We start from the raw sequence: 13,965 nt of genomic DNA on the forward strand, positions 1-13,965 counted from the left end.
AACAGCACTGCCAAAGTGGAAAAAAATCCAAAGGATTAAGACAAAAATCTCACTCTTCACAGACATAGCCCTGTAAATAGAGGGAGGGTAGTTCTTTAAAAATTGAATTATCCAGAGAGTTGCTTCAATCCTCCACTTTGTTTTTCCATGTAGATTTACCTAGAACAAAAGCTCTATCCTCTGCCAAGTTTAGTTTCAATGACAGTGTAATATTCGCAAGCCTTTCTTGTCTGCTTTTTCTATTCTTAGGCCCTACCCCTCTATCTTTAATAAAACTTGTTCCCAGCATAAAGAAGTTGTGGATATTTATACTTCCAGGTGAACCAAGTCTATGTCAAAGCTCCTTAGAAGCAGAGGGCCTTTCTATTTTGTCTATAACCCTGTCACACAGTAGCATTGTCTGCCTAAGCCTCTCTGGACACAGACTCCGTAAATCTTAGCAATTTAAATACAGAAAATGAGGTCATTGCTCAAAATATAGGGTGAAAAAACTAGCAGATGCTTTCCTTTGGGCCCATTTTGAGCTATTCTGCCAACTGAAATCAGTTGAGCACTAGAACCAAATTCTCCTGAGCTATAGTAGCAACTTCCACTGAAACTATGCCAAAACTCACAAAAATGAATGTTTTGAACAATTCTGCCATTTTTGTTTAATCACGACTAATTTCAATCAGTTATTTTATAGACAGACTAAGTTCTAAATGTTTATAGTGTTCAATTTATGATTATTAATCCTAATACTTTGCAAATAAGCAACACAGAATCCTATTTATGAAAGTGTTTATAGTTCCTCATGGTTGGCAGACAGAGTTTCCAGTAATCTGGAACAATACACAGTACTAAATAAAATATATTTTATGGGGTGTAATTTGAGGGTATTGTAGAGCCCCTCATAGTCATCCGTAGGCCAGAGTCAGAAAGGCAGAGAAAAACAGGTGATGGAATATTAATCTGAATCTGACCACTCTTAAAACATATTTGGAAGTAGTATTCAAAGATTCAAATAATCTTTGAATATGGTCTTTAGTGACCATATTTAGTAGATATGTCTCCAGATGTAGGAAGTATCCTGTTCATTTAAGGATTTCTCTTGTTCAGAATCTGGATAAACCAGATTATCGAGGGTCCAGAGGACTTCCAACAAGCCAAGCTTCACTGGGCCCCTCTATTATGTGCTGGCCTCTGGGCTTCAAGTCTCAGCTATCTGGCTCCTGCCCTGTACATTCCAGACAGTCCCTGATGAGGGTCTTATCCCTTTTGACTTCCTTAGTCATACCCTTTTTCTGCCCTTGGAATACTGGGACGGACCTTGCATACCCCAGACTTCCATCTCCATTCCAAACCTATGCTGAGGTGGGCCTTACACCAAGTAGTCAATATAAAAGCTTTAAGCAAAACTGTGTTCAGTGACTACTAGCCAGGTTCCCTACTGACTGAATAAGAATGAAAAACACTGATGAGAAAATATATCTAACCTTTTTTTCTTCTGGCACTTTTTGTTAGACTATTTAGGCTGTCACTCTAAACTGTATTCTCTCAACTTGTGAAATTTAGAGGTATATTAATTCAACATCATTCAGGGAGAGAGAGGAGGGGGAGAGGGGAAGGAAGGAGAGAGGGAAGAGCATCTCTTCTTCTTCTGCTGCTGCTGCTGCTGCTTCTGCTTCTGTTTCTTACTCTTTAAGAGCTGTATGTACATTGCATCTTCAATCCAGATCTCTAATTTGTAGATCCAGCTGTTCATGCTTTCACTGTACCTTCCCTCGGGGATGTCCTATAAGGACCCTCATACTCAGTGCACCCAAAAATGAACTCATCAGCTCTATTCTCCATTCAGTCTGCTCCCACCTACAACTTGCTTGCTTGCTCTTCCTCCTCTTGCTTGCTCCCACCTACAACTGAAAACTTGCTCTCCCTCAGGGAACATGGCTTACATGAACAGCATCTAGGGATTCAAGCTAAGAACCTGGGCATTATCCAGGATCCACTTTCTTCTTCACTCCCCAAGTCCTATTAAATCTACCTCCTCAAAAGCTCTCAAGTCCATGCCTATCTACATGACTTCCCATGCTAAGGCCCTGTTGGATGAGGCAGAATCTGACCCTCTCTAGCTGTGTCTCCACTTGTCCTCTCCTTAGTACCTATGCTGCAGCCACTTGGCCCTATTTCCTTTTCTCAGAGGCACCATATTCCTTCTTATCTTTGGATCTTTACATATGCAAAGATCCCAGGCCTTGAATATCCTAGCATACCCTCTACTTAGTAACATTTTCATATCTCAATTAAATCTCACTTCTTCAAAGAAGTCTTCCTTAAATCTTGGACCAAGTTTCTTGGACCTCATCTTAAAAGTTTTCACAACATCCTGTACTTCTTTGTGACTATCACAGAAAATAGTTATTTATGGAATTATTATTTAATATTTCCCTCCACCTATAAATGGAATACTTCCTGTCTCATTTCCTAATATCCTAGGTGCCTATCACAGTGTCAAGTACATGGTAAGTATTAGAGAAGTGCTTGCTAAATGAATGAGTGATCATTTATTTTTATAAATAAAAAGTCATTGTCTATAATTATCAGTTTTATGTCTTGATTGAATTACTCTCTTAAGCTTTTTCATAATTTCACAATCTAGTAACATTTCAGATTGTGTTTGTTAAGATTCATTTATTTTGCCTAATAATAGCTGTTAAGAGGACTTTAAATAAAAAGCACATTCCAATAGAAGCCTGAAGAACACCAATGCTTTACATGAATTCGGTATACCTTCTCCAAAAATGGTGCTCCATTTGTTACAGAATGAACTTTTCATTACTAACTGGAAATTGCAATGGTCATTCTCAAAGCTGTCACACACTATTTTTATGTGCCTCATATTTAATCATTGTCTTTCTTAGTCGTGTCCCAAAAAGTCTTGAGGTACATCATAGAAGCCCTTTCTTTCCGCAGAGAGAAACAGGAATCAAAGAAAGCAATTTTCTAATAGCCTAAGAAAATTAAGACAGAAACTGCAGAAACAATTCTGCTTAGGGGTACTTCCCAACTGATAGAGCCATGTGGAACACTTGGGCAAAATAATAAGCATGTAGCTTCCAAATATTGAGTTATAATGAGCTAATAAGTCAGCACGACCAAATTATGATAAGAAGTGATGTTATACTATTAAACTGCATTAGTATTCAAATAAAGAAAATTTCCTTCTATGTGTAAGAATCAAGTCACCTTTTTTGATATTCTCCACTTTTTTGTCCTGCAATATTCATTAAGAATGCATTTCAGAGAGATGGGATTTTATTAGGCAGAGAAAGACTCAAACACCATCCATCTAACACAAATGTCTGCCTTCAATGAACCCTAATCTGTGGTGTCAATATCACTTACTTAGCAATTAGTTATTGCCCTCCATTTTACTGCTGTTTTTTTTTTCAACTTTTCACATATATAAGAACTCTTTTACCTCCCTTAACCAGACTCTAGGTCCTGAGGACAAGGCATTTCTTCTGATATTTTCATATTCCTGATGTTCCTAATAACTGGTACAGAAGAAGACCCCAGTGAAAATGCTATTGAAGCATCTGACATTTCCAATGGGAGGGTGGGAGGACCCATTAACACACTAAATATGTGGTCCGGGACAAACAAACAACGATTTTTTAAATCAGTCTTCTGAAATGGCTTTTTGGTAAGATTTGGATTAGTACCTCTTCCTTCGGTCACCTGCTTAAAGGACTTTAACTCAGGACAACTCCAAGCTATAGGACCTTCCCTAGTTCCATACTACTGTCACCAATAGGTACTGGGACATTCCACATATTAACAGGTCCACATGTCTGCACCCAAAGTTGTCATTCTGCCTTACCCAGGCCTGTTCTTCCCTCCCTGGGCTCTAACATGGCAAAGAGCACCAAATTCACTACCATGTTCAAACTGAAACAAACTTAGAAGACAACTTCTCCTTCTCACTCTCTGCTCCAAATCTAAGTTCTGTTAATTTTCATTTCCAATACACACCCCAATTCAGACATCTTCTCCAACAGGTCTCCAGTTCTCAAGTCTCATCTCTATCTCTCTTCTACACTTCATCCAGAATTTTCATTCTAATTTCAAATCTCATTTTGTTACTCTCGTAATTCAAATGTTTCACTATTCCCTTGTAACTGGAAAGATAAAATGTAAACTCCTTAAAAAAAATAAAACATTTCTCTGGAAGAGATGAAAGGGAAATAGTGGACCACACTTTTTTGTTGTGTAGTAAAATGTGTTCACACACTCACTTCCTTAAACTATAAGCATGTTTAACAAAAAAGTAATTTTTTAAAAAATCCCCGTGTTGCTCCCTAGCCCTCACTTTCCTTTCCAGCATCATCTCTCACTTCTAAATGTGTCACTGTCTCCCTGGACTCTGCAGTATTGCACACACACACTGATCTCTCCATTCATGAACTTCCATTGAACCCTCAATATTGCATGGGCTACACAACACCCTTTGAAGGAAAATAACAAGGCTTTTCAGAACTGATTTGTACGAAAGGAAATTCTGTTACCTTGATCAGTTTAGGGGCCAACTACTTGTACAGTGACCTGGGAGATTTCTGTCCACTAGGTCCCTGTCCAAAAATAGCAAAGAGACACAACTACACCTTTGCAAGTAGGCTTCAAGCCATATCCCTAGTAAATATAAGCAACTTTTCTAGAGTCCAAGAAAATAACTCAGAACTCTTGGCTGCTTTATTCTGCACTAACTGGATGGCTCCTTGTTTCCCCCACATCTTTTACAAAGGCCTTTCTGCATCTTTGCAGAGGCTGGCATCAATAAAAGGAATCTTCCTTCCAACTTTAAGGACTCCACATAGTCTAACACCGTCCCTGGCTCCCAGCAGAGGTAGCTTCCCCTGCATCCCTCTGAATCTATACTCATCATTCTGGGTACTCATACCAGTCTCTTCCCCTAGCCTATAACTGCTAATTGCAGGTATTCTGTCCACTTCTGCATACTCAGTACTTAGCAAAATGAGTGACACATAATAGACAATAAATGAATGTCAATTAAGTAACTTTATGTTGCCTGAACACTAATTACATTATTTAATAATTCAAAGGAGTAGAAAGGAAATACAGAATAAGAAGGCTTAGGTAAAAAATACAAAAGCAAAGATCAAGACACCATTGGCTATGGCTTCTCTATCCCTGATTTTTGCTATGTAATTTGGAAGAATCACTTAAGTTCTCTGTACATCAGTTGGGTATTAGTTAAAGACTCTTTCAGAGAAACTAAATTCAAAATAGCCTAAGCAAAAATAGAGCCTGAGTGCCAACAAGAGTCACAGAAACATTTATAGGAACAAACCCAGGAATCCCCATCCCATCTCCTCTCTGCTTCTTCTCTTTGAGGGTTTGAGAGTTAGCTCACTGTCTTCTATTGTAAGAAAGTCTTTCTTCACAAAGGCAATGGGAAATGGATCCAGCAATAGTCACCATGAAAGCACAGAGGGGAAAAGCACTGGTCTCCCAGGGCCATACAGAACCATCAATGGACTCTAACGCTTTGTTTGGGATCCACGTCCTACTTGAGACCAGTCACTGTTAAGAGGAAGGTGGAACTCCGGGATTGGTAGATTCTGACCCATGAGCACAGTCTTATGACAGTGGACAAAGGGTAGAGTGAGAAGCAAGGTGTGTTACCCTAGTAAAGGGATGGGACAGCCACCTGCTGGACAAAAACAATAGTTGTCCCTGTCTACTAACCTATTACCATTTACCTGCTTTATATTCATAATATCATTTTAAATAATACAAAAAACCTCTCATCTTCATAGAGCATTGTATAAGCATAAAATTTATTATATTACCTCACAGTTGGGCAAAATGAATACACAAGAGCTTAGATCATTATAATTGCCGCAATAAATGCCAAGGAATAAGTGAAACCTGTTCTCTTGCTCTCAATTTGAAAAAAAAAAAAAAAACGCAACACAGAAATACCTTTTCTGTCACCACACGGCAGGCTGGCAACAGAAAAGCTCTTGGTCACGGCCTAAGGCACCAGTCATGACCCATTTGCTCAAACCAAAGCAGTCATTAGGCCTCCCCACATCATCAGGGCATAAAGTTATACTGTGTTCAACTAATGGGAAGAGCCATTGTCTACAAGTGATTAGAATGAGGCTTACAAAATTTCCACCCACTCCTATGCAGACAAAAAACATTCCAACAAGCCAGGCATGGTGGTGCATACCTGCAATCCCAGCTACTCAGGAGGCAAAAGTAGGAGAATATTGGTCAGAGGCTGGCCTGGGAAAAAGCAGGAGAACCTATTTGAAAAACACAGTGAAGGCAAAAGGGCTAGAGGCATGTCTCAGGTGCTAAAGTACTAAAGCAGATACCTTAAAAGCAACTGAGGCCAATAGGAGAAGGGGACCAGGAACTAGAGAAAAGGTTAGATCAAAAAGAATTAACCTAGAAGGTAACACACACGCACAGGAAATTAATGTGAGTCAACCCCCTGTATAGCTATCCTTATCTCAACCAGCAAAAACCCTTGTTCCTTCCTATTATTGCTTATACTCTCTCTACAACAAAATTAGAAATAAGGGCAAAATAGTTTCTGCCGGGTATTGAGGGGGTTAGGGGGAGAGGGAGGGGGCGGGGTGGGTGGTAAGAGAGGGGGTAGGCGCAGGGGGGAGAAATGACCCAAGCCTTGTATGCACATATGAATAATAAAACAATAATAATAAAGAAAAGCTCTAGGCACTGAGTTCAATTTACAGTACTGAAGGAGAGAGGGAAGAAAGGAGAAGGGAAGGGAGAGGAGGGGAGGGGAGTGGAGGGGAGGGGAAGGGAGGGGAGGGGAGGGAAGGGAAGAAGGGCTGGTTCACATTAGAGTCTTGGGCTTCCCTCATCACCTATTAACTAAGGGACTGGAAACACAGTGGGAGCAAGACACAAGGTATCTGTCTTTGTAGAATTCATATCCTAATGGAGGAGATAAAAAAAATTCAATGATAAATTAAATAGGGAGAGAGGGACAAGATGGAGATGAGATACCCCTGAATAATCCAGAACTCTCCTGCCTCACAGACCAGTTGAACTGAATCCCTGACCATGGGTGGTCATTTATGAAGCCCTGTCCACAGCATAGTAATAAACTGATACGAAAGTACAACTGTGGTTACTGGCTCTTTCAAAAATGTTGGAAAAGCAACTCCCCTCTCTTGCTGACAATCTGTTGTGTACACACATCCTTCCGTCTCCTAAGGCTTTCTATTTTGTAGCACGCTGAAGTGTTATTCCAAGTTGTGCAAATGAGCACGTGCTTTGGTTTCTGGAGTATTTAGCAACCATTCTAGCACTGTTGCTTTGTTAAAATTAGTAAATAAATAAATAGTGGTAGTAAGAATGGCAACAGAATCATGATAGTGCTAAAAATGTATTATGATAATAATATATTCATTTCAAATTAGAAAGTGGAGCTAAAGTTCTCATGGGATTGCTGTTCAGCAGGGTGTTTCCACAGGAAAGATAGTGAGAGGGATTAAAAAACACACTCCGAAGTTAGAATCAATCCATACCCTTCATGTTCAAAGGCACTGGGATCTGGGTGGGTAGTAGAAATTAGAAATCCAAACTGTGGCTATAGTACACTGCAAAACCTTGGGGAGCAAAGCCTTGTAGATAGGAAACCAAGAAAGCTACAAGACTGTGTGGTGTAAGTGCTAAATGCTTTCTCTCCAAGTTCCCACTTCAGCTTTGCTCACCTGGTCAAAAGTTGTCTCTAGCCTGACTAGCTTCATGGATTGACTGACTTATAAAGCAACCCTAGAAGCAGGTCCTGAGAGGGCAGCTACAAGTTCCTCCGGACAGGAAGTCAAGGACACCAGTTTGACCACACTTCCACAATGAACACCTTGGACCCAGGCTTTGTGGACACAACAAACCTTTTGTGTGCAGCATAGTGTAATCAAACGTAATGCTCACGACATCAAACATGAGCTTACTATAAACACGGCTCTGAAAGAGCTGCTGAGCCGCAGGCGCCTCAACTGTCAGAAAAGCCTGCCATCCAGAGAGACAAGACTTCCAAATAAGTTTACAGCACCTGCTTAGGGCAGCCAAACAAATAAAAAATCAAATTATTTGGTATGGTTTTCCCTGAGATCAACGGCAGTGAAGCTCACTTGCATGACTGATAGAATGACTTTTATAAGTCCACAGTTAAGTAGGGACCCCTTAAAGAAACATACTTCTTTACTGTTTCCCTTAGAAACTCTGAACGTTCTGTTGGGGTGAGATTGCTCCTAAAATGAAGCTAAGTTACATCAGCACCTTTTGATTTGTTTTGTTTTGTTTTGCTCGTATCCCTGTGGACTTTCAAAAAGGGTTATGGCAATAAAATAAAAACAGTCAAGGAACTTGTTTTCACATCCCTGTATTTATAGGAACAGAATGTCTTTAAATGTTTAGAAAAAAAGTGTTTTTTAAAAATCACACTATATCTCTGAGACCAAATATCTTATAAAATGTATATCCAGTAGTCATGGAAAGTGTCTCTGGGAGCTACCCAGAAAAATGGGGAGAAATCAATACAGCTTCTGGACAAGGGACCAGCAGCTCATTGTTTATGAATGTTTTCACAATAAAAATCACCAGGCACTTTCAGTTCACCTCTCCTCAGTACCCCAAACCAGACAGAAGCCAACCAAGTGACTGAAATTCAAAGTTCTCTTCCCCTCAGTCCAGCTAGAATTCTGGCCACTTGATTAAAGACAAATGTCCTTTTTTGCTACTCAGATATTGCTAGGAAACTCCAATGTTGCTTCTGACTGTCATGCTTTCTAAAACAACCCTTTCTTTTAGCAAACATTTTTTTCTGCCAGGAAGATTCCTATGAAAATATCAGATTCTGAACTGAACTAGAGAGAGGGAGACAAGAATTTAGCAGCCAGACTGTTAAACTTGAACTGTTAGTATATGCTTGAACCCCCCCAAAGGTGTTTGCAAGCAGTTTGCAGAGAAAAACTCTCTTCAATTAAAAGTCCCTGAAGGAGGTCCCCCAACTTTTCTCCCGGGGTGGAAGGGGCAGGGGCACCTCCTTTCTATTGTGCTATTACAAATGACTCCTCCAAATCATCACCCCTTCTCCAGAGAAAGCATGACTTGGAAACTACAAGGCATCCTAAAAGAAAGACAATCCTGCCTGTGCTGCTACCCAGCAGTGACTGTAATTAACAAACAGTTGAGGAACTTCTAAGACCAGATTTAAAGGGCCATGTAGGAAGGGGTAAAAAAGCGGGGACTATGGCTGCGTGGTGAAATGAGAATTGGAGAGGGAAATGATGCCGGTGAGTAACTGGGTGTACTTACAGCCCTCGGAGCCGAAGCCAGATTTTCTCGATCTGTTCAGGTTGCAGGTGTTTCAGGGAGTTGCTCTCGAATTCTTCAATCTCCTTGGTTGGGGATTCCATAGCTGCAGGTTCTCTCTGGGGGTGAGGCAGGGAGAGTTTTGCTGTCCCCTCCCAGTCTCCTCTCCGGCCAGGCCCGCGATCCCCGGCCAGGAGCGGCGCGCTTGCGGGTCACTTTCTCCGTGCGCTCCCGGTGCTGCGCCCCTGGACCCAGCTCAGAGCGGGTGCGGATCGCCTGCGACTCCGACCCCAGGTGCGCCCGGGAGGCAGCTGCGGAAAGCAGCCATGGCCGGGCCACTGCCCAGGGACAAGGTCAGAGATCCTGCTCTTGCTCCCACAGAAAGCACCTCGGGTCTTATCTGATTCTTTTCCCCCTAAACAAAGCCGCCGCCGGGGCGATCTGTGCAGGCACTGAAGGATTTGGAGGAGAAAGGAAGACCTGAATGGGGAGGGAGAGGGCGAGGAGAGGGGTGACCTGAGAAGGAGCGGGTAGGAGCCCAAGGGTGCTGGCGCGGGCGGCGTGGTCCGACCTGAGACCATGCACTGGGCTCCGCCCTGCGCCCCCGCCCCTCTCCGTGGTTGCCCCCTGTTTTCTCTCACTTACCAGCAGCTCTGCTGACAAGCAAGAAAACTGACAAGTAAGAAAAGTCGTGGGTCAGCACCGGGGCTGGTGTCTGGCCCGGCACCACAGGCGTTGGGGAGGCACGGCGCCGTCTGCAGGGCACACTCTGGGCCTGCCCAGCACCGCCTGGCCCGACAGACCCGCCCCCGCGGGCGGCCAGCGGCCCCCACACCCCCACCTCCCCACCGCCCCCAGCCGCTGGCGACCGCGGCTTCTGGATTGCTCACAACATAAAAAACACGTTCCCTCCACTCACAGATCCCAGGGAAGGGACGTCTGGGTCCCCACTAGGGAGTTGGGCGTGGGGGGGGGGGCGCGCACAATACTAGGGAAACTCCTTGGAGTTTCTCTCTCTCTCTCTCTCTCTCTCTCTCTCTCTCTCTCTCTCTCTCTCTCAAAAGGAACAGATATCCATCAGAAGTGATAGGAGTTTCTGCAGATTAAATCCACAAATGTCACACACCTCTGGAGTCCCTGTAGGGTGGTGGCTGCATGGCTGTTAACGTTGGCAAGGAGATTCACCTCTACAGAGCTGTTATTCTCTGACTTTTCCCCCTAGGTCATTCACCATGTGGATGAAGGAAAGCACTGGAAGAATGAGACCAGGAGGGAAGTACCAATCAAGAGAAGAATCAAACACAGGAAGGAAACAAAAGAAACAAAACTCTTGCATGATCAAACTGATGGCAACCCTGAAATCGCAGAAGTGGTTACCAGCTCCCTTCTAGATGAGGCCACCAGAATTTACCATGGGCCCCTTGGAACTTGGGACTCAGGGCTCCAGAGATCCAGGGTGTACCATACACTATACAGTATTCTTCCTTATTGGCAGGTAATATTTCTTTCAGCCACACTTCCCAGCATTCTTTCTCTTTCCGTCAGGTAATGGCTATATCCCAAAGGTAAGATAAACTTAAAAGTAAGGACTAGCTTTCTGTATTGATCAAGTAAAGTTCCACTCATGTGACCTTGACAAAGGAATAAAATGATGGTACCTAACACACGGTTCCCTATTTGGTAGATAGCACCCCCCTTCCAGTAATTGGAGGTATTTTAAGGATGGCATGACTGTCCCCAAAAACTCTAACAGAGAAGGTACCTGGCACCTCCAGTTGAGACCTGAAAGGTTTTACCACTCACCTGCCACAGATTCTCACGTTACTCAATTAAAGTCAGATCTTAACAGTGTTCTGGAAGCACGTACATACTCCCTGAGTCAAGGCATCATTACCAGGCAAAAATAACATTAAGCAGCCAATACATTAGCACGTAGCCCATTTATATGAATAAAGCTAATTGTCCACCAGCAGGGAACAGTGGCTGGAGAAATGGAGTGCCAAAAGAAATAATTTTGGCAACTCATTTTAGGGATGGAAGATAGAAGGGTGGTTCCCAAATGAGGTATTTCCACCCGTGTGTGTGCCTTCAGCATCCTGCAGTCCAATGTGGATGTGATGTACAGTGATGCCAACAACAGCAAGCATGTGTGGGAACCTTCCTCTGATCCAAGCACTGTTCAAAGGGTTCTACTCTCATATAACACATCTCCATGGGGAACTAGACACAGCCAGAGTTTGAGGTATGGCTCATTATCTCATCCTGTACAAATGCAGCTCCCTTTTCCCCATCTGCAAAGTGAAGCATTTAGGCAAATGATTTCCTGTGCCCATTCCACCTTTGTGATTCTTGGAGTCATCTGAAGGAGCTAAGGAAAGGACTTGCTGAGAAGAGAGATGACTGTTACAGAATACACAATTCCACTGTGTCATGGTTTCTGCAAGGACTGACCAGGCAGGGAAGAAAAGAAGGGAATGACAAAGGATGCTTTTCACCTTCCAGCCCCATGCCATGCCTATGACTGGTTCCTAGTGGTGGTGGAATTTTAAATCAGAGAAAAGTCACTTTTAGAAGAAAAAGAAACAGCTTTTCAGTACAATCAAGCAAAGAGAAAAGACCACAATAGTAAAAAACAAAACAAACAAAAAAAAACTTTAAAAAAGTTTTGAAAACACATTTTGTTTCATTAAAAATTTTTTAAACTAAACGTGTATTAAAAAGTTGATTTTTAAAATCTAATGCTACTATTATTTTTAAAAAACAGATGCAAACTGGCCCAGAAACAAAAGATCAAAGACGGCACAAAATACCATGCATAACTTTACATTGGAGGTTCATCTCCTTTGTGACTTCTTAAGACAGCTCTTTGAGTCAGCTTCTAGGAAATCTCACATGGCCAAACATCACTAAATATTGTTACACATACATACACAAATATACACACATACACATATTCACATATGCGTACATATACATATACACATAGCCAACCATTTAGAATAGTCCCCCAGCTGGGCACAGAGGCTCATAGCTACAATCCTAACTACTTGAGAGATAGAAATTGGGAGAATCACAGTTTGAATCCAGCCCAGGGGGAAAAGTTAGCAAGACCCCATCTCAACCATGAAGCCTGGTGTGCTGGTGCACGCCTTTGATCCCAACTGCATAGGAAGGATAGCTAAAAGGATCAAGGTCCAGGCCAGCTTAGGCAAAATGTGGAGATCTTATCTGAAAAGAAACTAAAATAGAAAGGGCTAGAGGCATGGCTCAAGAGGTAGAATGTTTGCCTCACAAGCATAAGGCCCTGAGTTCAAATTCCAGTTCAGTCAAAAAAAATAATGAGTTTCCCAAATAAACTTGCATTAATCCAGTCCAAGAACTAGCAAACCTTCACAAATCAACATTAAGTACCATAAAAGATTAGTAGGTTCCTTGTCCCAACACAGATCAAGGAGAAGCTGGGTGACTGTTTGACGAGGGAGGAAGAATCGGGCTTTTGTAGGAGTGAGACTGACCCCTGGATCCCCTTTACCTGTAAGATCTCATGATTTCATGGTGACCGTAATAACCATAAGCACCACGCCCACCTGTCAGTGAGAAATGTCATGCTAAGCACATCACAGGTTGGTCCATTTCACCCTCCACAAAATACTTGAGCATAGCTTTGTTTTATACACTGACACAGAAAAGGCTCTCAGAGGTGAGATCACTTTTGCAAAGGCATATAGATAAGTAAGTGGTAGAGCAGCTTTCAAACCCAAACCAGAGGACTGGAGGCATGGCTCAAATGGTAAAGCACCTGCCTAGCTAGTAGTGTAAGGCTGTGAGTTCAAACCCCAGTACTGCCAGAAAAACAAAATAAACCTACACCAGAAGGTAAAGTCCATGTTCTTTTCTCTGTGCTGTAGCACCTCTCTGTAGACATACCAAAGGTACACACTGGGGAAGGTAGGGCTGCTGCCCAAGCACAGATGAGGAGGTCACTAGCGCTGAGGGGGAATTTAGCAGGCTACATATGAACTGCAGGTGACATTTGAACTGGATCTTGAAGGTGGATGAGTAGAAGTTGCTTTCAAGGAAGGTGCATGGAAGCAGGTAACTCCATAAAGAAGGCATAGTATGAAAAAGAGACACAGAAACATGAGCAGGGGTGGACACCCCAGCAACCCATGAACCATTTTATGTGGTTTGACTCTAAATGTATGGCTAAGAACATCAGGAGAAAATGCCAGAAGGCTCATCCAGTCCCTTGTGGACAGGAAGAAGCTTGGGTTCTCTCCTGCAGATGGAAGGAAGCCCAGGATGGTTCTATGCAGGAGGTGGCCTGGTCATTTGTGGAGGGTGCCTGCTGCCTGAGCATGCCTCATGCATCATGCACTGAGCTCGGCTCTCCAGGAATCTTCTATGGGTCATGCAACTGCCATGGGACAAATGATAGCCAGGGATCTGTTAGGGAACTCCAGCTGTCAGATGTGAACAAGCTCCTCAGCTAAGAAAGGAGGAAGAACTTGGCACAGAATACAGATAATAATCAGAAAAAGCAGAATGTATCCTCCACAAAGCCAGCCCATGCCCTTGATCCATTTTTCACAACTTGGCATTGAC

General features: G+C 42.7%; 1 protein-coding gene across 12 annotated transcripts in view; it reads right to left on the reverse strand.

The window, feature by feature from the left end:
* The window catches only part of Pde1c (phosphodiesterase 1C), a 486,798-nt gene that overhangs the window by 286,589 nt on the left and 186,244 nt on the right, over nucleotides 1–13,965 (reverse strand). For 2 of the 12 annotated variants that reach the window (XM_074065266.1, XM_074065265.1), the window contains exons 2-3: nucleotides 10,487–10,611; nucleotides 9,364–9,479 (exon numbers count right to left, since the gene is read on the reverse strand). The exons of 9 other annotated variants lie outside the window; for them this stretch is intronic. In XM_074065266.1, the coding sequence (XP_073921367.1) occupies nucleotides 9,364–9,464 (101 nt within the window). In that variant the 5' untranslated portion in view covers nucleotides 9,465–9,479; nucleotides 10,487–10,611. Of the gene's footprint in view, nucleotides 1–9,363; nucleotides 9,480–10,005; nucleotides 10,142–10,486; nucleotides 10,612–13,965 lie in introns of those variants that run through there. One more of the 12 variants, XM_020154363.2, reaches the window with a different exon arrangement.

The sequence above is a fragment of the Castor canadensis genome, chromosome 2, assembly GCF_047511655.1.
Source record: "Castor canadensis chromosome 2, mCasCan1.hap1v2, whole genome shotgun sequence".
In the NCBI taxonomy this organism is placed as follows: Eukaryota; Metazoa; Chordata; class Mammalia; order Rodentia; family Castoridae; genus Castor; species Castor canadensis.